The following is a 27,977-nucleotide window of genomic DNA, read 5'->3' on the forward strand; positions in this document are numbered from 1 at the left end:
TATACAACAATGATTGAGACCCTCTTTTTTTTGGACCCCAAAACCTCTTTGAATCTCAAGGATTGATCGTGTGACCCCACACATATTTTATAATAATATATATCATACAACAATGATTGAGACCCTCTTTTTTTTAGATCTCACAACCTCTTTGAATCTCAACCATTGATGGTGTGGGCCCCACACATATATTGTATAATAATATATATCATACAACAATGATTGAGACCCTCTTTTTTTAGACCCCACAACCTCTTTGAATCTCAATCATTGATGGTGTGGGCCCCACACATATATGAGTGGATCCCATACATAAATGATTGAGATCCAAAAAGAGTTGTGGGGTTCCCAAAAAGAGAAAGTTTTAAACATTTTTTATTATTATATGATAATTACACTTTTATAATACGATAAAATTAAAATGATCAAAATACACAAATAATATAACTAAAATTAATATATATAAGTATTTAAGGAACAATTTTAAAAAATGATAGTACTAATATTATTAAAATAAATAATTAAAATCATATTTTATTTTAATTTAAAATTAAAATACTATTTTATAATACACATTGTATCATTAAATATTTATTAAAAAAATAACACATGCATTATACGATAAACTGCTAATTTCAACTATTGTCAAAATTAATCATTAAATTTTAATTTTAAAATTAAAAAAAAAAAGTCAATATAAAATTTAAAACCAACAGCATGAAAAATTAGGGGTGCAACTTGGGCGGATTCAACCCAAGCAACCTGAATCTAGCCCAAATTTTTTTAGGGTTTGGACAAAATATTTTCAAATTCGGTACGGATTTAGACAAAAATTCAGAAACCCGAATTAAATTTGGACGGATTTGGGCAAAGACGTCAAACAACCCGAATAACCCGAAACCCGAATTATATATATATATAGATATATAAAATATTAAATATATATATAAATTATTAACTATTACATGATGTTAACGTAATTTATATTATTAAATTATATTGAATATATATTATATATACCAATAACGTAAAATCTTATTTTTTTTTCTTTTTATTTTCATTTATAAATTATAAGGACTACTATATTGACATCTCTCTTACATTATATAAATTATTTATTTGGGCAAATTACATATACACCCCTCGAGGTTTGGCTAAATTACAGATGCCCCCCTGAGGTTTGAGAAATTACGAATTCCCCCCTGAATGCTATATTTGCATAAGAAATTAGGGGGTAATTTGTTATGAAATATAAACCTCAGGGGGCAAATTGTTATGAAAATACAAACCTCAGGGGGCGGGATGTAATTTCCGAAACCTCAGGGGGGTATCTGTAATTTAGCCAAACCTCGAGGGGTGTATATGTAATTTGCCCTATTTATTTTGATGGTATTAATGATTTTTTATAAATAAAAAAAATTATAAATAGAGTTAAATTTTAATAATTTAATAATGTAATTGTAAAAAAAAAACTAAAATTCATTTATAACTCGGACAATTCAAATTTAATTCGGATTGAACTTGAAAAGACAATCTCAAATTACGATTCAAACTTAAACAGACTTAAATAGATCACAGCACAGCACAACTTAAACGGACTTGCATAACCTCCAAACCCTCCAAGCCTCCCGAGTTGCACCCTTATGAAAAACATTCGAATTAGATAACCGAAAATTTTACTAATAATAAGGCCGGGACTCTGTAGCACCCAATGACCTTAGCCTATATAAACAAACAAAGCTCTGACCCAAATCCTTCATCGCCACAAACAGCTCTCTGCGACCCCCCCTAACGCCAATCTCTCTTTCTCTCTGGAATCTCTTCTTTCTCTCCCTAAAACAATGGCCGAATCGGATAGCCGTAACGTAGTTTTCTCGGGAAAGAAGCGAGGTGGATCAGATGACGATAACATGATGATGATGATGGCGGCCAAGAAAGGATTGGTGGTAACGCTGCCACCACCGTCGTCGTCGGAAGATCCTGCGGCAGCGCTGGCCAATGCTCGCCACGAGTTTGGCGAGCACGGCGGCGTCAACATGTCTATCGAGGCCTCAGCCACATTCACCGTCATGGAGCCAGAGACCATGCGGCGGATGTTCGCCGGAGAATTAGGCCCCGATCGGGACTTCTTCATATACAGTCGCCATTTTAATCCTACGGTGCTCAATCTGGGGCGGCAGATGGCGGCGATGGAGGGCACAGAGGCGGCGTACTGCACCTCCAGCGGCATGTCCGCCATATCGTCGGTGCTTTTACAGCTCTGCAGCAGCGGCGACAACATTGTGGCGTCGAGGTCGCTCTACGGAGGAACGCACGCGCTACTCACGCATTTTTTCCCACGCGCGTGCAACATAACGACGACGTTTGTGGACCTGAGGGATATGGAGATGGTGAAGGAGGCCATCGTGGAAGGGAGGACCAAGGTGTTGTATTTCGAGGCCATGTCGAACCCGACCCTGGCGGTGGCTAACGTGCCGGAGCTGTGCAGGATAGCGCACGATAAGGGGGTCATGGTGGTGGTGGACAACACCTTCGCTCCTATGGTTCTTTCTCCGGCCCGCCTTGGTGCTGACGTCGTCCTTCACAGCATATCCAAGTTTATCAGTGGTGGGGCCGACATTATTGCAGGTACGTCTCTGTTACCGTACACGTGTCTTGATATGTTAACTGCATGAGAATCCCACACGTACGTTTGTTTTGATTTGATACGTGACAATTTTTGTGATGTTCTTTGGAACATGGCGACGATGAAGCAATTAATAGTAACAAATGTTTTAGGAAAAGACTAGAGTCCCATAAAGATAAAAGTGTACCAAAAAATTAAACTAATCGGATCCTTACATTAATGGTGCCGATTTAAAGGAGTAATTGTGTGATTCTATCTCAATGTTTTAATTTTAATTTTAATATTTTAATAGATTGCAAAATTATTAAATTTAAAAAATAAATTTAATTTTTGGACTAATATTGCTATTCTTTAATTTTAAAGACCTACCAACCAAAGAACAATAGGTGTTTGGGAGGAACAAAAAAATACATTTTATATATATATATATATATATTTATTTGAGTCACATCAATTAATATGTACCAAAATCTCATCTCTATTTTTCTAATCACTTTCTTTACTTATATATTTGAGTCACATCAATTAATATCTACCAAAATCTCTTCTCTATTTTTCTAATTACTTTCTTTATATATATATATATATATTTTATAAAAAGTCAAAAAATACACTTATTTAGAACATTCCAAATAATTCCTAATTTTGAAAAATAAGTTAAATATTCACTTTTTGATTTTTTTAAAAAAAACATTCAAAAAAATAAAGAAATAATATGACTTAAAAAAGTTTAAAAAAACCAATAAATTAGCTTTTAATCTTGCTCCCAAAATAGGCCTAAGATACCATCATTAAATGGTGTTTATGGTCAAGTTCTCCACCATTGTTTGTTTCTTACGAAGCTACCCTCCGTACCCAGCACAAATGGCAAATGAACTGCCGTGGAACAATTTTGGTTGACAATTTGATGTGGCTAGTCTGTTTTGTGTGAATTTTTTTCACTTAATAAGAAAACGAGCTACATTTGTTTTCCTTTTATTGCTTTGGTTATATTATCTATAATTTAATTTATTAAATATAATAATACCGTAGCTTGCCATCTTTCCAATTTTTCCCATCGTGTCTCTGCCTCAAAAATGAACAGGGCATTCGTACTTTAAAATAATGGTTGTGATTAATTGGTGCATCGAGTTGAAAAAATGAAGAAATCATGAAAAAAAATATTATGAAAGATTTTTCACCGTTAGATTACCCATACAAGAAAACATCACACATTAATCAAAAGATGAAAAATCTTCATGAAACATTTCACGATATATTTTTCATGATCCTAGTATTATTCTCTTAAGAAAGAATTAGCAAGAATGATGTTGTCATGCCATCTGAGTATTGATTAAATGAGAAACAAAAATCAATATTCATTTGGACACGAAAATCTCTATAGCCAAGTATCTTTCAAAATTGTTATACTTTAAGATTCTTTCCATTTGTGCACTAAGTAGTTATTTGGTACTATTTTCCTATGTTAACTTTTCACTATGTAGATGTGATGCTTGGAGTGAAAAAAAAGAAAAAAGAAAAAGAAAAAGAAAAAAGAAAATAGTTTAAATGAGGTTTTATTTTGGTTTCATAGTTTTAATTTTATTAATTTAAATTACACTTTCAATAGTATTAGAATGTGGTCCTTGGAGACGACTACATTAAAAGAGAAATAAAATTGTAATATTAAAATTAATGAAATTAGAACTAGAAAGATTAAAATGAGATCTCACTAAAACGGTATAATCAACATGGACGTAATTTACCCCAAGGTAAAATTGGTTATTATATTTACAATTTAGGTAATGGTTAAAGTCCAATAATACAAAAATAGTAGAAAATTATATGTGTCTTATATAAGATAAGATGGGGGATGATAGCAGCTAGTAATGATATTGTTTTTCAGTAGTGAGTGAGAGTGACCCACACCGTTAAGCTTTTGTGGTGAAAGTAACCATTGCAGAAACAAACGTGCACACATTATGATGAATACAAATGCAAATGCAACTTGGAAAAGTGATCATCACATGGCTGCACTGCAGACATTAAAAATAAAAAAGAGAAAGAGTAGTTCGTATGGGGTATCTGTCACCACACCATACCATACCAGATGCCCCAACCTTGGCCTACCTCTCTCATCTCAACCGTGGCATCTGTCCTCCTCCTCCTCATCATGATATATATAGTTGAAAATTACTAGTATATTATTATTGTTACTCCTTTTTTTTTCCCCACTACTTACTGCTTCATCATACATATATACGATATGGTCGTTTGCTCATGTTGTCTTCTCCTGTGTGCCTTTTATCTGATGGCGATCAATAGCTATATTAGAATATAATATAAAAATCCAACTGTCTTTTTCGGTACCCTTCTCTTCAGTATCTTTTAATAGGAACCAGGATAAGGATAGGATTATACTACCAAGGATTATCTTTTCAATGCTTTGTTATTCCCTTTTTTTCGTGTGGTTGATTGTTCTGTCCCTTGTTCTTTTTTAATTTTTAATTTTTTTGGGGTGGCGTCTGAGTTTGGTGGTGTACATGATGTTGCAGGTGCTGTTTGTGGGCCAGCAAGCCTGGTGAACTCCATGATGGACCTCCATCAAGGGGCTTTGATGCTGCTAGGCCCAACTATGAATGCCAAGGTTGCTTTTGAATTAACTGAGAGAATCCCTCACTTGGGCCTGAGAATGAAAGAGCATTGCCACCGGGCCATGGTTTATGCAACAAGGATGAAGAAAATGGGGCTCAAAGTGATCTACCCGGGCTTGGAGGAGCACCCGGACCACGCTCTCCTCAAGTCCATTGCAAACAAAGAGTATGGGTTTGGTGGGCTTTTGTGTGTGGACATGGAGACGGAGGAACGGGCCAACAGGTTGATGAACAACTTGCAGAACGTGACCCAATTTGGGTTCATGGCGGTGAGTTTGGGGTATCATGAGACACTCATGTCTTGCTCAGGTAGTAGCACTAGCAGTGAAATGAATGCAGAGGAGCAGGCACTAGCTGGGATATCGGCCGGTCTGATTAGGATGTCAATAGGGTATAGTGGGACTCTGGAGCAGAGATGGACCCAGTTTGAGAAGGCACTCTCCAGAATGCAGGATCCAAGCTTGTTCCCAAAGAATTGAAGGTTGTCTTTTTTATTACTCTTTAATAATTTGTGGTGAGATGGTTTGTTATACTTTTAAGACTTTTTTATTTTTATTATATATATATTTTTCTTATTTTCATTTAAAAGAATGCTAAGCTAGCTGTTGTGCTTGGGATTGTTGGATAAGAAGGGTTTGATGTTTGAACCACCTTTCAATAAACAACTTCTTCGTGTGGGCTTAGAAATATTCTTGTTCAAGCCAGCCCAGTTAGCTTATTGTATTACATAACAATGGTCATAAAACAAGCCTCGATTAAAAAAAAAAAAAGAAAAAAAGAAAAAAGAAGAAGTAACAATGCTTGCCATATTACTAGGATTATATATTTAATTAGTTGAACAACTCTTATAGGTACACGTAATTTAATTACAGAAAAATATCATCAAATTTGTTCAAAATGGTTGATTGACATGTAGTTTATAACTACATTAACAGTGTCAAGGGGAGATGTATTTGACTCATGAAGATAAAATCAATTTACGATAATAATAACGGTAAATGCTCTATGAACTTGTTAAATCATGGAAAATGATATATATCAGCGGTAATGCAGTAAAAGCCAGGTATGAACATATATATAAATTAAATTAAATGGCTTTATAACGTACTGCAGTCACTTTTGGAAACTGAAACTACTATATATATGTTGAAGATACTAAATTCCTATTGGAAAGATGCAATTGCACCATAGCCCATATTCTGAGAGAGTGTAACAAAAGTGCAGACGGCTTGGCAAACATGAGCGTGAACCACCAGGACTCTTTGGTTTTTCTTATGCTATGGTTGGTTGGGGGATTTGGGGAGGGAAAGGGAAAAGGTGTGTGAAACTAGATGAAATATAAACATATTTTATTCACATTTCACCTACCTTTTCCATTTTCTTTTTCAAATCTCTTCCCAAATCTCCCAACTAAACACAACATTAATGATCTTCCCACTGAGATTGCAAATCTGCTTGTTGCAGACATCATTGGGTGGTCTTCTGCTGTCAAAGGCAGCTTTGCCTCATTCTCTGTTTTTCTTTCTTATGAATCAAAAAATATATATATATATATATATTATTAAAAGTAGTATTTTTCTCACGCAAAATTTGAAGGCTTACTTTTTCCTAAAAAATGCATATCAACATGTCCTTTCCATTGAAGTTCTACACAAATTCAATTTCAATTATAATAACCAATTTTATATGGACTATATTTGATAAATACTTATTTTTCATATATATAATTATAATTTAATTATTATAATATTTGAAAAAAATTATCTCGATATCTCACATTGCGGAAAGAAAAAAAAAATGAATTATTTCACTTATATAAAATGAACCTTATACTCTTATTTAATATTGTAATGTTATGCCTGTTTCAGTTCAAGATAGTTTAAATTTTAAAATTAAAGTAAACATTTAAAAGTTTTAATTAATTAATTTTTATATAAGTTGTTTGATCTTTAAAATTAAAGTAACGTTTTTGGTTTGACTGATTCGCTGGTTTAACCGTGATCTTAACAATTTTATCAAAATATATTGGTTAGATTTGTTTGATTTGAAATAAACTAAAAATTGACCTAATTAAATATTAAATGACTGATATTGTTTGATTTGAAATAAACTAGTCTTAACAATTGTTAATTTTTATTTTACACAATCTTACATCCGAGAAAAAAAGAAAAAAAATGAGTTGTTTTACTTATATAAAGTAAACCTATGCTTCCATTAAATATTCTAGTATTGTGCATGTTTCACTTGAAGACAATTTAAATTTTAAAATTAAATTAAATTAAAATTTTTTAATTAATTAATGTTTTGTAAGTTAGTTGGTCTTTTGACTGATTTTAATGATTTTATCAATATATATATATATATATTATTTTATTTTTGAAAGGTATGTTTAAGTTTTATGTCAAACTTTAATAGAAAAAAAACTAAAACTAAAAAAATTATAAAACGAAATTTATTTTTATTTTATCATAAATATAATTTTTTTTCAAATTTATTCTATTTTTTTTCATCTTTACCAATTAAATTATGATATCCATTTTTTCTTGTGAACTTAGAATATATAATTAATGACATAACAATTGCAAAATGATTAAAATTTAATTTATTCTAAATTAGTTTTATATATTTTTGAAATAAATTTTATGTTATTATTTAATTATTTACGGTTTATATACTAGTTATCCAATGAAATTAAAAACCAATTTAGATAGACATCGTGTTTGGTGTCGATGTATGAAGCACGGAGACGAGTACGAGTAGTGATACTGATACGATATGGGTATATCGATACGGTAAAATTAAAAAAAAGTAAGATACAAGCACAGCTTTAGTACGTTTGTAAAAAAATATTTATTTTTAATTTGCAATAATGTAAAAATTGATTAAATAGATTAATTTGTCAAGATCTAACCCACAATTAACATTTTATGGCAAAAGTAAAGATATAAACTAAAATTAAATGTTATTATATTGAATATTACAAATCATAACTTAATTTTAAAATCATACTAAACTTAAACCTAAAATTAAAAAATTAAAAATATAGTGAAAGGAATTTTATATCTTTTTTTTTTTTATCAGTAAAGAAAAAGGAAAATTTTATTGAAACGAGCAAGAACAAGCAACAAAATACAACAATAAAGGAGGGAAGTGCAAAAAATATCATAACTAATACTCCACAATCCCAACTTGGTTGACATAATTATCCGGAAGCACTAAACCTACATATTGGCGAGAAATCAATTCAAAACAAAGAATAATAATAATAATAAAAAAAAACCAACCAGCCACACAGCAACAGTAACCTTCCAAATTTGCCAACTCCTTCCCTAGCAAACTCCACCAGTAACTTATAAACAAAACACCAGCAAACTCCTAGCAACAACAACATACACTAAGTGATTAACACCCAAGGCAGCAACAGACAACACCAAAAATTGCACCATCAGCAGTAGCATCAACTATAAGAAACGGAGCTATGCATCCGAACATAAAACATACTACAAATACATCATCAATATTGCAGCAGGACCAAGTTGACTACCTGCAAAAACAAACCAGATAAACTGCCCCCTGCTGCCCTATGCACTCTATCAGATGAGCAATACAATAGAATACCCCCTCCATACCCTTACAGCCAAAACCCCAACAGCTGCCTAAATTTGCATTTAGTGACACGTCCCATTAATATCTGATTTGTTACAGGATGGACATAAGTTCGGCACCCTAACAAACAGCAACAACACTGGTAACCATCAAACAGCAACACAGCAACAATATCACAACAGTATCAGCAATATCACAGCAGCATCTGAGCACCAGCAGCAACATCACAGCAGCATCTCAGTAACAAGAACAACAACATCTTACCAACAAAACAACAACAGCATCTCAGCAGAAAACAGGACCCCTGATTTGCTGCAGATTGTTAACAAGGTCAAGAACTGAATACTCACGCTTAAAGTAGTGAGATCTCGACCATAAGACCAGGGGTCGAGGAAAGGAAGGACGAGGGGGGTCACGTGCCCCCCTTAGTTTTGAGATTTACTTTTTTTATTTTTGGGTGTATGTGTCTTGTTGTCATATATAAAATGTATATATATTTTTCTTTACATGTTTTTTGGTTAAGGATTTATTGTATTGTTCACGACAAGTAATTATTTGATACTTTGAAAGCACTATCTGGTATTATTTATGTAATAGTTTAAACCAATAGTATTGCGAAAAATCTTATAGATTTGATATAATGAACTCATTATTTTCAATCAACTGACAAACTGCTTAGTGTGATTTGTGATTTCTCATACTTTGAGCATTACGTAGGCAATGTTATATGGTGTTCTAAGACTGTTTAATAATTTTCATTCGAAACACATCATTTATAAGCAATGTCATATCTTTAATATTTTTCTATCAAATAAAAATTAAATAGATTTTATAATAATTTGTGCTATAAACGATGTGTTTTTATTTTCTAAAATTAAAAATTTTAATCTATAATTTTGTGTTAAAATTACAAACTTACATCACCTTCCCGCACCGAGCTATTTTACACTATTATAGAATTTTAATTTGTTTCTATTTATAATAATGAATATGTAATTTTTTAGGCTTAAATTTAGCTCATAAAATTATTATTATCTTAATGTTCATCATGATTTTTTTAAAACAAAAAATTATAATTAATAGTGCCCCCTCTAACTCAATTTCCTGACTCCGCCACTGCATAAGACCAACCTAACTTTAAGTAGCTCATATAGCTCATCTAGATGGGGCTGAACCCCATCAAATACACATTCATTTCTTGTTTTCCATAAGAAACACATAATGGCATTAGGAATAGATTTCCACATCATCCAATAAAATTTCTTAAACCGAAACCCAGCTCACCAACACAGCAACCCCTCAACTGAACTAGGCATTGCCCACTGGAAGCCCCACCAAATTACAATATTTGACCATAATCTCCACACCGTTGGGCACCATAGCATCACATGATTCAAAGACTCTCCTTCAGAGTTACAAAACACACAGAGAGTACTAGTATCCTCACGAATCACACCAATTCTTTGTAAAAAAATCTGATGATTTAATTCTACCCTTCCATGCTAGCCATCCAAAAAATTGTGCTTTCAGAGGAGAAATTTTTTTCCAAATAATACACAAAGGTTCATTGACAGCTCCAATCTTCTGCCGATTGTATCCTGAAGCCACGCTAAACTGACCTGAAGGCAGTGCTTTCCATTTAAGGCAATCATCAACATTCAACACAACAATTTGAGTTGTGTTTAAGTGTGCAATAAGTTCACCCACCTCAGCCATCTCCCATTCCCTTAAAGGCCCTCTAAGCTAAAAACTCCACTCCACATAGTTTCCCCTTTGATCTAACATCCCTCGCAATGAAACATCTTTGTTTGTAACCAAATGAAACAACCTTGGGTAAGACTCTTTGACACATTGATTACCCATCCACTTATCAACCCAAAACCCGATTCTAGTCATATCACCAATAGAAAATTCCACATTTGAAAAATAAAATTGCTTGAGCTGGGGATTGGAAGCTGCTACATGAAGAATGTCCCCCCAAACCCTTGATACTCTGATTGAGTTATCTAGAAACGGGAACCATTTACCACCAGGCATCAGGTATTTGGAACATATTACCTTTTTCTATAAGGCCTTATCTTCATTTGCAAACCTCCTCCACCACTGAGATAGCATACATTCATTAACATCCTTAATCCTCTTTACGCCCAGCCTGCCTTGGTTCTTACTTTTAGTAACGTCTTCCCATTTCACCAAATGTAATTTCCTTTTTAAATCTGAACCTCCCCAAAGAAAAGCAGCTTGAACCTTATCAATAATCTTTGCCACACCTTCCAACATTTTAAACAAAGACAAGTAATACACAGGCAGACTTGATAGCACTGATTTAGTGAGAGTCAGTCTACCACCAAATGATAGCAACTGCCTTTTCCACCCTGCTAATCTGGACTTGAACTTTTCAACAACAAGTTTCCAAGTCTTCAATCTCCTTGGACTAGCCCCCAATGGAAAACCTTAGTACTTGAAAGGTAATTTGCTAGACTGACAATGTAGTCGAGCTACAAAATCACCAATGAGCTCCTCTTCCACGCCTACCCCATAGACACAACTTTTATGGAAATTTATTTTTAGACCAGACATCAACTCAAAGAATCTTAGAATTCTCTTTATGGTAAGAATTTCAACCCAATTTGCCTCACAGAAGATGATGGTGTCGTTAGCAAATTGCAAATGAGATATACAATCATCATTGACCCCAACCTTCACCCCTCTAATTAATCCCAACTCGCTCTAGTTAGCAGGACATTAAGTCCTTCAACAACAATATTAAATAGTAAAGGTGAAAGGGGATCACCTTGTCTCAGCCTCTTCTTTGGACAAAATTCTGAAGATGGAGACCCATTAACAAGGATTAAAACTCGTGCTGCAGTTACACACTTTTTTATCTAGCCAAAACCAAAATTCCCAAGCATAGAGAATAAAAAGTTCCAATTGACCGAATCATACGCTTTTTCAAAATCCAATTTTTGAATCATCCATTTCTTATGAGAACACTTCCACTAATCCACAATTTCATTCGCAATCAATACCCCATCAAAAATATTCCTCCCTTGCAAAAAAGCAGATTGTACCTTACTAACCACCATAGGAATTACACGTTTCAATCTGTTAGCAAGAACTTTAGATAAAATCTTGTAAACTACCCCAATTAGACTTATTGGCCTAAAATCAGTAAGACCATATGGACAATCTTTCTTTGGAATTAAAGTTACAAAAGAACTAGTAAGAAACTTAGTCAATCTACCAATGCAATGGAAGTCATTGAAAAAATGAACCATCTTCACCGTAAACACCTTCCAACATTTTGAAAACAAGACAGGTTAAACCCATCAGGCCCAGGTGCTTTATTACCATTGCACTCCTTAACAGCTGCCCAGATTTCACCTTCAGAAAAAGAAGATTCTAGCTCAACCTCAGTATCATTGCTCCCAATTGTTTTAAAGACTCTACCAAGCTTAGGCCTGACCTTCCAAGATTCTACAAATAAACAACTGAAATGCCTAAAAACTTCTTCCTTAATTTTCACCAGATCCTCAATCACAACTCCATTTTTAGTCAACGAATTTAACAAGTTGTTATTACGACTACAAGATGCAATGGAATAAAAGAACTAGGTGTTCTTATCACCTTTCAATGTCCAAAACAATCTTGATTTTTGAAGCCACAACCATTCCTTTTTCTTACTCCACTTAAGCACCTCCCATCGAAGCTCTTTTCTTCTTACCACCTCACCATCATCAAGATCTCGAACTTCAGTAACCAAATCCAGATGCTTTAAGCTTATGATTAACATTACCAAATACTTCCAGATTCCATTGCTTCACAATGATACCTTGATTGCTTTCAGTTCGGCAAAAATTCTATAACCAGCCCAACCTGACACCACTATTTCCTCCCAGGCTTTCTTTACAAGATAGAAACTGAGGATGCAAAACCCAAGCATTAATGAACTGAAATGGTATTGGACCCCAATCTCTTGTATCCTCCATTAAAACCACTGCGAAATGATCAGAAACTACTTGAGGCAGCCCCCATACTTTGAACTTAAACATTAACAGCCACCCAGGGGACAACAAAAACTTATCAATTTTACTCCACTTCTCTCTCTCCGTCGTATTACACCAAGTGTACTTTCTCCCAAGCATATCTAACTTTGTAACCTCCATCAGATCAATGAAATCGTTGAAGTTCTTCATACCCCTCTCCCTCCTAGAACAACCTTTCTATTCCCCAAAATTTCTAATTTCGTTAAAATCCCCCTCCCCAGACACCAAGGATATTGGAAAAAGGACTTCAACCTAATGATGGATTCCCATACTAATCCCCTCATAGAAACCTCATGTGGTGCATATAGATTTATCAGCGCACACAAGATGACGTTCCGGTTGCAGCAGCAGCTAGACAATGCAAATACAGAAGGATTCCATATACACAAAAGTCCACCCGCTGACTCCTCCGAATCCACTGCCATGAATTCTATTTCCACCCCTGGCCATAATGAATGCACTAACGCCTCCGAAACTTCTGCTTTCTTCATATCTTGAATAAACACCATATCCACTTTCTTTTCCTTGAGCACCTCATTTATTTTTCTCTGTTTTCCAGCCCTCCAAAGCCCTCGAATATTCCAAGTGATCAAAATCATTACATACCAATTTGACCACCGAAATCTCCACCTTGAGCTGGCTAGGGCCGAGCGAGCCCCACCCTCTGAACAGCCCTTTCTGCATCATTCTTCTCTAATTCCACACATTTAAGTAACAAATCCTCTTCTTGTCCCTCGCACGGCGTACCTAGTGCTTGGTCAACCTGAATTGTCGCTTTTGCCTCCGTATGCATTATACATGCCCTATTCTGAGAACGACCACTCGACATAGATGATGACAACGCTACAATTGCATCTTTGAAAACCGCTCCTCTATTCCAACTTCCCATAGGGATTGATCCATTCTTTCTCACTAGCCCAGTACCTCTTACCATCCTTCGAACCCATCTTGAATCTGCAACCGTCTTTCTTCTTCTTCTACATATTCTTCTCCTTTTGCTCTGATATATATCACTCCCCTCAACATCTATATTACCCACTAAACCAGATAGTGGACCTGATCCATTTCCAATAAGACTTTGGGCTGCAACACCTATAGGACCCAAACCAGTCATTTCTCCAAAATTAGAAATAATGGGCCTGTTTGATGGCCCACCCACATGAGCCTCTCCAATACGCACCACCAGATTAACTCCTGGCCTATTCACTTCTGATCTACTAAGACTATTCAACAAACTCGGCGTGATTATATCATCATCTAGAACCTGCTTCAGATCATTATTATTGAAATATGGAGAGACTAACTCAGCCGCCCCCTTTATAATTGATTCCTGCACTCCAGTTGCCTTATCATTACTATTTCCCATGCCATGGTTTGTCTTCTTAACAACTGTGTCAACCTTATTAATCAAGTTATTAACACTTGCTAATTGAATACTTGCCACCTTCTTTGACTCTACTGACTCACCATCACACCTGTTCTGTACTACTGCCAGATCAGCATCTTCTTCCACTTTGCTGTTGTCCTTTGCTGGCTCTACTTCCACCTTACTCTTATCTCCATCGTTATCCTCTACATTGTTCCCTACCTTCTCTAATACACCATCCTCCTTACCTATGCATCCATCATTTGACTCCATGCTAACAACCTCCTTAGAGCAGAAGTCGTCCATGTACCCTAAACGACTCATGCTGCTGTTAAGTACTTTATCAACTACTTGTTCCTCACGCACCAAAATTGGGTAACAACTACCTTTGCATTGAAGATTAATTGTAGTATTAATTTGCTCCATACATCTTGTAGCAACACAAACCTTCCCCTAACAAAATGAATAAGGTTGACAAATATCATCCTCTAATCCAAGAACATTTCCCAATATTTCCCCAACACGATGAAATGTTGATCTATTCCATAAATGCAAAGGAACACCAAAGCACCTAAGCCAAACACATCTCTCTTGCTCAATAAACAAACTTGGTTTCCAGACAACAATCGACTTACACCATTCATCAAACCATTCTTTAATGAGCCCAAAGTTTTCCTTCATGGTCTCTTGAGACTGGAAAGTTAACACAACATCCCTACCACCTCCACACCTTACCATTGTCTGATCTAATCTTTTATCGTTCAGCACCTTTTGAATGCTTTGGGCTGAGCACTCAGTCTTCAGTCTCATAATCACACTTCCAAATAACCACCCATGTCCATCTGCATTCACATTTATTGACAGTTTTGTCTTCCCCACTGCCATGTTTATATTACTTTTTAGCACCTCTGCAAACAATCTCTGCCCGAGCTCTGCCCCTCGGCCATTAATTCTCTGAACCTCAGGTAACAATGCATCGAATTGAGGTCGCCTCCTCGTTAGTTCCTTCTTTGTGCCTCTATCATAAGCAGCAATATTCACTTGTAAACTCCTATCATCAACCCACAATCTGTTGGCTTTCTGGACTACTATGTTTGCTGTAACTTCACAATCATACCTAACAAATCCAAACCTTGAATTTGTTGCCCGAGCTCCTTTTGAATGGAATGAACACATCCTTTACAACTCCAAACTTCATAAAAAGTTTGTACAAAGCTTTTGCATCCATTAAAAATGAAACACTATCCACGAAGACATTAACCAACCCATTACTAGTCCTCCCGTAATTGTGTGCTCCACCACCTTTCCTCTGACGGATCACTGAAATCTAGCTTCCTTTCCCTTTTCTTGCATCCATCTCCACTGCAAAAATGGATTCTAACCTACTTGGCTAATCTTTTGGCCACCAGGTCTCTCTTAAGAGAGAGGTCTTGGATTCTACTCCTAGGAGTGAAATGGTACGGCTTGGGTACGGTACGGCTTGGATATATACTATGTACGTTCATTAAAAATTAAGAAGAAAAAATTTGGATACATGTTTCATGTATCCGATACGTATGCAGAAGTATCATACGCCGGTAAGTATCCGGTACGAATACGACATGTTTGTCAAATACCCATACTTCATAGGTGTCGATAGAGACAGAGTACTCAGATGTACACGAATATCTCGATTTGTTGGAAGGATCTAGTAAAAGGTTTTTCACTCAAATCTTATCCGATCTTGTTAGCTTTAACCTTACATACACGTATATACAAATTATTAATGGCTCCTTTGTTTCTTGGCTGTTGCAATGCAGACATTTGAGTGAAACATATCAAAGCAAAACCACAGACAATGATTTAGAGAAAAAGAAGCATCGATGGACTTTTCCTTTTCTTGAACGATTTCCCTCGATTGTACGTTGGCTTAAATGAATGTAGATAATATTAATACCTCTAAAATAGATATCACAAACACAAGTGTATGGTGCCTTTTTTGTTTTAGGGTAGTGGACAAAATAATTTGTAATGGTATGTATTGTCGAAGATGGGAGTTATCATTAGTTTCTTTTTCAGTCCATGCTATCTTTCACGTGCCATCTGTTTGGTTGTTCTTGGAATGTAATTATCCCTACAGATTTTGAAAATTTAAATGATACGCGTAAAAGATGATAGCAATTCTTTTATGAGAAACTCCAAATTTTGTTCTTTGTAATCTTCTTGGCGAGACCAACTTGATAAGGACCAGCACTGAGCCCAGCCGTATGCAGCTATTCACCCAAATTTGCTTCCATCAATATTGATGCTGTGTTATCTACACATTATTTGCTTGTCATGAAACTATAATTACCTCCACTCTTTCAAAAAATTCTTCATTCAAAAGTGCCTTTAATTTAACTATAGATTCTTGTTAGTATTTTGTTTCGGGTCTTATTTATGAATAATCAGATGATTTCTTGGGAAAAAATAAAATATATACCAAATTTTGCAATATTATTGAATCCTGTTTAATTATTTCTTATATTTCAACGGTTGTTTTGGGAATAGGCTTATAAGTTGGCTCTTTGATTTATTACCAAAAAAAATATACAAAAAAAATATCAAAGTAATGTGACTTAAGCTAATAAGTCAATAAACTAAGACCCCGTTTGTTTGGGGTTATAGGGAGGGGATTGAGTTTGGTAGTGATGAGAGGATTGAGAATGAGGTGTTTGTTTTGAGAGATAGGGAGAGGATTAGTAATCCCTTGGTATTAGTAAGGAGGAGGAAAAGAGATTGGTAAGGAGGAGGTAAAGATGATATTAAAAAAATAGTAAGGGGATTAGAAATTTTTTTTTTATTTTTTATTTTTTATATATTGAGAATTTTTTTTAAACATAATGTTTAATTTTTTATATTTTTTTATTTATTTTATTATTTTATATAAAAATAATTTAACAATTCTTCACTATCAATCTCTTTATTATGAATCCCTTCCATTCTATCTCTGAAAACAAACGGACCTAACTTATATGCTTGTTCCCAAATAAGACTAAACTCTCTCAAGGACAAAAATTGATTGCTTTACGTACACGTATACAAGACACATTAACAAGAATTTGAAAATGATTCACGTGCCAAATTAGGCATGTTTCTTGTCATTTCATAAGTACAACGGAATTTTTTTTTTTAAAAAAAAAAAATTCATATGGATCTAAGGAGATGCGGCAAGAGCCGTCGCACCCTCAAAATTTTAAAAAATTATATATGTTATATTAATAATTAAAAAGATAATTTTAAATTGAATTATTTTGCACTCTCAAAATTTCAGTAGTTTACACCCTCCAGATTATTTACATTATAAAATTTTAAAAATTGTTTATAAATTGAGTTTTATAAAATATTGATCTATTCTATTTATTATCTGTATTATTTTTTATATTTATATTTATATATGGTTTAGAGTTACTTATATTCTTTTATTTGCTTTTATATTCTTTTCTACTCATATGTCATTTATGTATCTTATTTTGCATTCATTCTTATTTGTTAAAATAGGAATATTGCTTGGAAATAAAAATATTGTCTACTTTAACATGACATTATTAAAATAAGTTCATAAAATAATATCGCTTATTGAAACGGATTATCATTATACTCATAAAAGTATACATTTTCAATTATAAATTTTTTTTTAAAAACAAAACTCCATAATAAGATAGAAGATGATTTTGTAACAAATTACTTGAACATATTTATAGAGAAAGATATTAATTAAAGTTTTGATGTCGAGCTTATTATAGATGTTTATATATATATTATAAAAATTGACTATTACAACAATTTTAAATAATTAACTTTAGTAGATGGAGATAGTTAATATTTTGTTAAGTTAATGCAGACAAAAAAAAAATGTCCAATTATATTTTTGTTCTCAATTATGTTGGCAAAGAATGTCTGATTAATAGTAATATTATTAATTTTTTGTGCTGGTATAAATCAAAATTTAAAAATTTATAATAATTATTTTTAATGAAAAGTTACATGTGTTTTTGCTCACTCAAAACTCAAATCCTAAATCTGTCCCACATCTTCAAATTTCAAAAGTAATTATGTATAATCACGTCATTATAAATTTCAAAACTTTTCTCAATCATTTTTAATTTTAAAATAATTTTTTTAATGAATATCTTTGATAACTATATTCATCATAAAATTATGCTTTGGACAGAAATTGGATCCCTTACATCAATGTGTCAAATAGAAATTCAATTCACCTAGGAAAAAATAACAAAAAGAAAATGCTAAAAAATTCGTAAGTCTAATCATATTCAAGCTTTTTGTTATGAGATTACATAATTGATACACACTACTACAAAAATAGTTAAAGATCACACTTTAACAAAAAAAAAAGATCTCACTTTTATTGGAAGTGTGATAAAAAAAATTAGATTGATATTTTAATCACACTTTATTTGATTGAGTGTGATAATATTTATTTTTTATGTCACTTTTCAATTAAGTGTGATTATATATATATATTTTTAATCACACCTTCTAATTAAAGTGTGATTATATATACACTACTACTTTTTAATCACACTTTTTAAACAAGTGTGATTATATATATATTTTTTAATCACACATTCTAATTAAAGTGTGATTATTTATATATTTTTTAATCACACTTCCTAATTAAAGTGTGATTATATATACACTACTACTTTTTAATCACACTTTTTAAATAAGTGTGATTATATATATTTTTTTTAATCACACATTCTAATTAAAGTGTGATTGTTTATATATATTTTTAATCACACATTCTAATTAAAGTGTGATTATATATACACTATTACTTTTTAATCACACTTTTTAACTAAGTGTGATTATTTATATATTTTTTAATCACACATTCTAATTAAAGTGTAATTATTTATATATTTTTTAATCACATAATGTAATTAAAGTGTGATTATATATACTACTACTTTTTAATTACACTTTTTAAATAAGTGTGATTATATATATATGTTTTAATCGCACATTTTAATTAAAGTGTGATTATTTATATATTTTTTAATTACACATTTTAATTAAAATGTGATTATATATATATACTATTACTTTTTAATCACACTCCCTAAATAAGTATGGTTGTATAAAATATTTCAATTTAATTTTTATATAAAATATATAATTCCCCAAACCCTTTCACTTTCTCTCCATCGTACCATCTCCTCTCTCTCTCTCTCTCTCTCTCTCTCAGGTCTCTGCAAAAACTCTTCAAACCCCTACCCTCTCTCTGCATCAGACGCCAAATCCCAAACCCTCCTCTCTTTCTTTTGCAAAAACTCTTCAAAGCCCTCACTCTCTCTTCTTTAGACCCCAAATCCCAAACCCAAACCCCAACCGGCATAACAATGAGTGAGAAGGAGAAGATGGACAAAGAAAATACACACAGACAGAGCTCTGAACCAGAAGAAAAGAACAAAGAAAGAGAAGTAACGACGGAGAGAGAAGATGGCCGAAAGGAGACGGAAGAGACGAATGCACGCAAAGAACACTTCCACCCTTCAACCAGGTTTGTAGATTCAAACTAGGGTTTTGATTTGGGGATTTTCACTAAAAAATCAAGGTTTTGATTGAACAATTCCAAAATTATGTAAAATTAGTGAACCTTAAGGAACTCTTGTTTCTTGAATTAATTCTGAAAGCATGTGATTATATTGTTTTAGATTGTGAATTTTTCTCTTTTTTTATAAACTTCTTGAATCTGAGTTGGGAAAAATATCTTCAATGTCAATTGCTTATTGTGAAATTGGGTTCTTTAATGGGTTGAACACAAATTTTTTTTTATTTTTTTTTAAATTTGTTATTCTAAAACAATTGATGTTCTGTTACAAAAATTAGGATACTTTAACTTAGTTGTGATTGTATAAAAAAAATTTATAAAAAAAAAATTATTGAATCTAAAATTAGAGAACCCTAAGGGAATTCCAAGTTCTTGAACTAATTTTGAAAGCATGTGATTGTATAAAAATTAGTTTCTTGAATTAATTTTTTTTTTCTTTGGTTTAAGTTCATTTTAATTTGCAGCGAGTTGAAAAATTAGCTTAAGTGGTTAATGCATGTTAGTTGAAAATTCTGCTTCAATAGTTCTTGCTTATGAGTACATAATTTATTTGCTACTAATTTTCTTCACAAATCTCTATCTCTCAAATTATTATTTTTGTTGTGAAATTATTATGTTTCTTATTTTCATTTGGACTTGGACAATTAGGGATTTAGATTATTGCCATTGATTGATTGTTGTAGCTCCATTTAAAAAAATAAATTGGTACAGACACACTTTGGTTATACCTTAATGGGACGGTTGTTTTGGATAAAACTAAAACCTATATCACAAGTATTCTTGAAAGGGAAGATATGTACATTTAACAATATTTACTTGCTCTACATCTCTGATCTATTAAAAAGTTTAGCAATGAAACTCAAATCCATTTGCCTGGACTTAGCTAATAGTGTCCTTTCTCCTCATTATCTAATGTTATTCTCCATGAAGTCAGCCTGTGTATTTGTAACCACTTGATACATTCTCTTTTTTCAAGTTCTCTATTCTTTCTTTTTTTAAAGCTTTGCATTAATAAATAGGTGGGGATTGTTGGAAAAATGCTTAAGCTCCAGACCTAAAAACCACTTCATAAGCATGTGGTGGTTGTAAAACAGAGTGAGTGAGGAAGGTCTAAAGATGAAATTTCATGGTCAAATTCAACTTTGTCTGCTTGGCTGACTATATCATAAATGTTCATATTGTCACTTCTTTTAGCTCTCAATTAGGTAGATGAAAAATGTTTATCTTTAGCAAATTTCTTTTTTCTTTAAAATTTACAGAGATATGGAAGCCTTTTCTTATAATAATGTTTTCTTTTCTATTATTTTTCTTACTTGGTTTCTTGTGGTTTAACAGGTCATAGGGAATTACTAGTTTCAATTCGTTTCAACAAACCTGGATGGCAATGGTCAGGATGCTTTTTACCAGATCATCTGAGTGATACTCAGGTGAAAATGCAGAATCATGTTTCTTGTGCAGTCAGTATGATACGTGTAAGTACCACATTATGTTGAATTAGCATGTGGATCATTGGAAACAGTGAGTAGAAGCTCAACGATGAAGAGATGCAGATCTGCTCTCTCTTCGATCAGATCTGTTCTCTCTCTCTCTCTCTCTCTCTCTCTCTCTACAATCTGCTAACATGGTAATATCAGATCTGCTTTGTCTCTCTCTAGTCCATTATTTTGCCTTTTTTTGAAATCTCATTTTGGCATTTCTTGCTTTCTAACTCTTCTAATAATCATTTTGGTGTAGTTCCCATGTAAATTGATGAACTTGCATCTTGGTATGTTTTCTGAGTTTCCTTGTTTTTCAAGCTGCTACACATGGGTGGTCCTATTATTATTATTCCCCCTTTTTGTTCAAAAATGTAGTTAGAATCATGTGTAGACACAGAATCATGTGTAGACTGAATACCACTTTGATTTTATGCAGTTGAATCCATTGATTGTCTTTTTAAGTTGTTTATTTATTTATTTTTTTTTTAATTTTTTATTTCAGATGAAGCATGCTGCATTGATGTGGAAATCCTATCAAGGTGCCTGGAAGCAGAGTTGACAGTTTGTTGCTGCTCTTTCAGCAGAGACAAAGAGGTTATATATGTTGACATTAAATACATGTTTAGTACGAAAATACACAAAACATTGCTCTTATAACCACCACTTATGGGTTCAGCCTTATAAAAATTAACAAATAAATTATGTGTTCTCCCCTTTGTATGCATATATGTATCCATATGTGCTAAATGATGTATAGATATATGTGTTCTCCCCTTTGTACTGCTAAGTTGATATAATTTCTCTTTTTGGAGGGGGGGTTGGGGGAATTTGTTTCAAGAATTTTGGATAGTGGGCAGAGATATGCCAAGAGGTAATGAATTTGTTCACTAATTTTTAATTTCTCACGTTTCTAAATCTATTAAGACATGATGTGATTTGGTGTTGGAAATTAGTGAATAATTGTAGCTTTTAATTGTTTTATTAACAAAACAATTGATGTGTTCTAATTGATGTTTTGATGCTGATCCAAACGCAAGTAAAAGCTTTGTTTGTGCACATAATCTTTTCATGTTTTTTGCTTAGGTCCATGTGGTGCTTGTTATCATGCTTTGTGAAATTGACTCCTGAAAGATGGAATAATTATCAATTTTTTTTTACTCCTTATATCAATAATTGGCTCTGATATATCTCATTTCAGAAGTTATGATTGCGACCCATTTGTTAATTCCTTTATGTTTGTAGGCAGTCGCAAGGAAGATGACTGGACCTGCCCTAGCTGTGGAAATGTCAAATTTTCATTTAGGACGACTTGCAATATGCACAACCGTACTCAATCGAGGCCAGCAGATTACAACTCAGTAAGATCTGAAATTCGATGTGATATTAACCACCCATGAATCAGTTAACTCACTTAAAGTTCCTTATAGGAGTTGTGTAGAGATTCATGTTATAATATGCATGTGTCATTTTTGATAAGTACTTTAATTTTGCATATTTATCCAGATCTGTTATTTAATAGGCAACTTAATGCTTTCACAGTGGTCTTTGTAAGATTAAAAGTTCTCTTTTAAGTCACAATGGTAGACATTTTAATTATATGTGTGAACATTACCCTGAACGTATTTATGAGGTCTTTTAGTTATATCTGGCTTGTTGGTTGCTTTAATTCTCATTAATGTCCTGTCTGCTCGAAGTTTTCATTTTATCAGCTCTTTAGTCTGTATGTACTTTCATCACATCATCCTTGCTTGCCATCTTCATTTTGCTTTATCATGGTTGATCAACATGTTTCATGGTTTGGTGGTGTTTTGCAGCTAATTTATTTTTTCTGTCTACTATATTATTGAATTCTTTAAACCAATTTTTTTTTTCTTCTTATCTTTCAGAAATCTGCTGCAAAACCCATACAACCCATGCATGTCTACTCATCCTCAGCTCCCTATATAGGCTTTGGTGCACCCTCCTCGATGTATATGGGTGTGCCACCTTATGGATCTTCTCTCTTCAATGGATCATCTATGTCTCCTTATGATGTTCCATTTTCTGGGGGTTCTGCCTATCCTTACAACTACGGCAGCCGCCTTTCTGGAGGCAGCCCGTATAGACCCCTGCATATAGCTTGTCCAACACCTTATTCTAGTGGATCTATGATAGGAAATGGTATGTGTTTCTCTTGTGCTTCTTATTGGTTGCATGATTTAAAAAAAAAAAAAAAAAAATTCTATAAAGCCTGTTTTCGTTGTATCAGTTTCTAATTACCTTTTTTATTCCCCTTACTGGTTAACTATTCTGTCATTATGCATCCCTTTATCTACTCTACTTTTTTCCTTAGAGGTAACTTTTGTGAATCTTTATCTCTTTTTATAGGCTTCATAGGAGAGCTCTGTATTGGTGTAGGCCTGTGATTAGTTATGTATGCTTTTTGGTAAATAGAGATTTTTAATGTAGTTTATTTTATTTAGAAAAACCTGCACCCCTATACCCATCCACCCACATACGTGAGAAAAAGGTGATTTGTAGTATTAGAAATTTTTTACGGTTTATTGAGCATATAAAGATATGATAATCGGCTTATGATTCTTGAAGGCTGGTGCATTCTACAGTCTTACTTATTCAGTATCTTCAGCTGATGCCCATTTGGTCTCTTTTTTTTCTTTCTTTTTTTTTTTTGATTTGCATTTGGCTTTTGTTTTGGTGTAGCATTTATGAGGTTGTGTTTTTATTTATTGTTATTTTTGTTTGTTTTAGGCAGGATGTACGGTATGCCACCCCTGATGGACCGCTATGGCTTGGGTATGGGTATGGCCATGGGCCATGCTGACATGGTATGTGCAAAATGTCCATGTCTAGAGCTGTTTACTAATTAATTTATTTGCAAGGAAGCATAGTACTACAGAATAACGTACATGATACCCGCATAATCATGTTTAAGTTGACAAATATTTTCAAAACCATACTCTTTCTCTATGTGATGGTTTGGGAAAATGGACTTGCCTTGCCCACAGGTTGTCGATGCCAGCAGGTTGTGGCCAAAGCAGCATGGTAATGCCAAAATCTGGGTGTCAACGTGCCTAGAAGCTCTGGTCGGGCTTCAAAGTAGTCACCAATGTCCCCTCATGGGATATATATAGACCAGGTTCAAATGCTCTCCTCATCTAGAAAAATTTCTCAACTCTCTCAGGATCAAGCACCCCATGAATGAACTTAGTAACAAAGTACAAGGCTATATTAGCCCAGGTTTAGAATGCAGAGCCACCACTGCCCTCACGGGCACGCCACACCGCCTTGAATTAGTGTAGTATCAAGGGCAAAGCTATATATTAGCCCAAGGTTCATCTCTAAATATGTTTGTCTGTTACTGGACTTGAATATTTCACCAGATTCAATACTGCAGAATGTAGATGAGCAGACAGTTCATAGTCTCAATGGATGCAGAGTGACTGATCAAATTTTGCGTTTGGTCCCAAATATTCAGGTTGTTATTGAATATTTTTGTTCATAAATTTGGCTTTTTGTATGTGTTGCTGATTGTGTTTATTTTTATCATGGTCAGAGCTTTCGTACTACACTGAGATGTGTGACACTCTGGGCAAAGCGACGTGGGGTTTATTCAAATGTGAGGATGCTCTTTCATTCTTAATGTTTCTTTGTTCTTGCTGCTGTGTCTCATTTCTGACTACATATGCTGTGTGATTCTCTGTCACAATCAGGTTTCAAGGTTTCTTGGTGGTATCAATTGGGCGTTACTTGTTGCTCGTATATGCCAACGTTACACATGGTGTATCATGTACATTGATGAATAAATTTCATTAAATATTATTATAATTAGTGATGTGTAAAATATGTGGTGCATCTGCCATCACTGGGGTTTCTCTAGCCGACGGAAAAAAAAGCACATCAATTGTTGAGATTTATTCCTCGGATGCGCTAACATGATACATATTCATTGTAGTACTTGATTCTGTTCTTATCATGTGTTGGTTGGATCTCATTTTTTTTAATTGTTGAGATTTACTAATATGTTATTGCTTGTTTAGGTCTCCAATAATTTACTTCATGATGCTAGTAGCAATCAAGAAACTTTAATCTTTTGTTCTCAAACCCTCAGAAGCAAGGTAATCTGATTCTCCTGCTATTCATTATCTGTGCATTTGTGATTTGTACCAAAGGTTACTGCTATATAATGCTATTCACCTGTGAATATGTCTTTTGATTTGCATTTATTATAGGTTTTGGTATATCAAGGCAGCCTTTCTTTTCACATATCATAGTGCATTTTGCTTGTGATGGACAGGTACAACGAGATTTTGAAGAGCTGCCTTCTGAAGCTTTTCGCCCGTTACGGGATTTATTAAATGTAAGAATATTTATAGGTTTTACACTTTTATGAGGTTCTCATTCAGAATTTGGCATGAGTTATCATATGATTTGTTGGTAGTGCCATTTCTATCTATAATTTCATTGTTTACTGGGGGAGCCTTGGGATCTACATGTTTGCTAATTGAAAGGGGCAAATGCTATACCATAGTTAGTGGGAACTGAAAGTTATGCTTTACATAGATTCTTTATAAGCTTAGCTTGTTCTTCCATCATTTTCTTTCTTGATAAATCTGCAACAGTGTTCTTTCTTATACACTATAAAGACGTGTGAGGATTGCAGATGGGCAGTTTGTAACTTTGTATTTTGAATCCTAATATCTTGAACAAGATCCTGCAATCTGAAAAATACGCCAACGTTGGTGTACCTAGTGCCCCCTTTCCCTCACTGTTTCTTTCCCTAATTTTCCACTGTTCGTAGTGTAAATAAGTTTTGTCTATATGCTGCTGTTTCTGTTTAGTGCATGTAAACTTGTTTTCTTGCAATTGTGTGCATATGTTGATTCATGTTTGTGATGCAAAAGAGTTTCTTTGACTGATTACCAGCTTTCACATGGTTGTAAATGCAGAGCTTATTGAAAACATTTCACAAAGGCCCCCCCTAAAGTTAGAACCCAGGTATTGTTGTTTTCTCTGTACAACCACTTACACTCTTGTGCGCGCACACACAACTTGGAATGTAAATACAAAGATATGTCTAGCTAAAATTTGTCACCTTTTAGATTAGCCTTGCTGTGGCTGCATTGGCTGTTCATGTTCCTGCTAAAGATTGGGGTGATGGTGGCATTGTAAATTGGCTTAGAGATGAGATGAATTCTCACCCCGAATGCATACCAAGCTTCCTCGAGCTACTAAGAGTTTTGCCTGAGGTATACTCAATTCTGTTCAGAGGAAATATTTAATTTGAAATCAAGCTTTGTCTGTCGATGAGATCATAAAAGGGATGGCGTCATTGGGCCTTAGGTAGATATGTTATTGGGTGCTACTACTTATCTTGGGGATTTGACTGTGGCTTAAAGAACTCATTTTGGAACAAAATAAACTTCAAGTTAGGAAATTGTGTAAATGAGAAGTTTGGCAATGCTGATGCATATGTGCATTTCAAACTGTCTTTGAAACAAATTTAATACCTATGATGTTTCATGTTAAGATGTTTTTTTTGTGTCCCCACGTCTAATGTGTCCAATTCCTCTAGCTTATCCGACATGTGTTCAGGGCATGTTCATGTCTAACAAGTGTCCGGCATCGTGACCGCCATAGCGGTGTCCATGCTTCATAGGCTAAGAAGCACGGCATAAACACTACACAGATGTGTCGACAGGAATATTATCAGACAATGTCGGACATGACACGTGGATGACACACAAAAATATATAGATTTGAATATTTATTATATATTATATATAGTGTAAGCAATTATTATATGTTATGTATTATGAATATTTAATTATTTTTTTACAACAAAATGCAATGCAACACTAATTTTCAAAGTCTGAAGGATGAGAATAGGCATAAATTTATATATATATTTTTTTATCATTATATTCCAAATTATTTTATTCTCTCTCTCTCTCTCTCTCTCTCTCTCTCTCTATGCATATGCCTGTGTTACTCTTGGGAAACTGAAAGCTTTGTGATTGGGTATTTTTGGCTGTTCATGTGGATGTTCTAAATTCTTATGTGATTATGATATCCATTTTGCACAACTTCCCCACCCTAGTTTACATGATAGAACTCTCATAACTGGTTTGAATATCTGTTTGTTTTAGGATCCCTGCTTCTACACTTGCTTCTCACCCATTGGTGCTAACAGCTCTCTCTAGCTTGAATTCTGATATCCTTTCAGAGGCATCCGTGAATGGTACAATGATTGACACAAACTAATTTTTATATATGGTCGCACTATGATAGATTTTTCAACCATTCAAGTTTAATGAAGTTGTGTTAATGGAATTGGATGATTCAGTTATATAATCATCATTTTGGTGAAGATGATTGATGACTTGATGAAGCTGAAGAGAGCTGTGGATGAAGTTATTTTCAGAGAATTTGGAGAGCACACTGAATATTATTATTTTTATGATTTTGTATTGTCATATTGTATTTAAAGGGGTTTTATAAGTTTTTTAAGTTTTTTCATTTTTTAATATATGTAAGCACAGATAATTTTTTTTATTTAATTCCTTTGTATATAGTTTTGAATATTTAATTTCCATTTATGAAATATATGACGTTATTCTATTCAATAT

The 27,977-nt window shown here is 33.7% G+C and overlaps 2 protein-coding genes across 20 annotated transcripts; both read left to right on the forward strand.

The window, feature by feature from the left end:
• Positions 1–1,551: 1,551 nt before the first annotated feature.
• On the forward strand, positions 1,552–5,946 carry LOC114314970 (methionine gamma-lyase). Its single transcript, XM_028261539.2, has 2 exons — positions 1,552–2,628; positions 5,161–5,946. The coding sequence occupies exons 1-2, from the start codon at positions 1,842–1,844 to the stop codon at positions 5,736–5,738; spliced, it is 1,365 nt and encodes a 454-aa protein (XP_028117340.1). The 5' UTR covers positions 1,552–1,841; the 3' UTR covers positions 5,739–5,946.
• A 13,519-nt stretch (positions 5,947–19,465) lies between these two features.
• On the forward strand, positions 19,466–27,974 carry LOC114317329 (ranBP2-type zinc finger protein At1g67325). 19 transcript variants are annotated; one of them, XR_014345059.1, is made up of 14 exons: positions 19,466–19,822; positions 21,209–21,497; positions 21,854–21,945; positions 22,594–22,709; positions 23,238–23,511; positions 24,100–24,176; positions 24,357–24,826; positions 24,905–24,967; positions 25,062–25,466; positions 25,646–25,708; positions 26,298–26,346; positions 26,451–26,597; positions 27,498–27,589; positions 27,695–27,974. XR_014345059.1 is itself a non-coding variant. In XM_082896215.1 (6 exons), exons 4-6 carry the CDS (start codon positions 22,668–22,670, stop codon positions 24,216–24,218), a joined length of 435 nt encoding a protein of 144 aa, XP_082752341.1. In that variant the 5' UTR covers positions 19,466–19,822; positions 21,209–21,300; positions 21,854–21,945; positions 22,594–22,667; the 3' UTR covers positions 24,219–24,348. The 19 variants fall into 19 exon arrangements, 4 of the variants coding, with proteins under 4 accessions (XP_082752341.1, XP_082752342.1, XP_082752344.1 ...); XR_014345058.1 differs by having other exon boundaries at positions 21,209–21,345; XR_014345057.1 differs by having other exon boundaries at positions 21,209–21,300.
• Positions 27,975–27,977: the final 3 nt, after the last annotated feature.

The sequence above is a fragment of the Camellia sinensis genome, chromosome 11 (genome assembly GCF_055761805.1).
Source record: "Camellia sinensis isolate YWXY chromosome 11, ASM5576180v1, whole genome shotgun sequence".
NCBI lineage: Eukaryota > Viridiplantae > Streptophyta > Magnoliopsida > Ericales > Theaceae > Camellia > Camellia sinensis.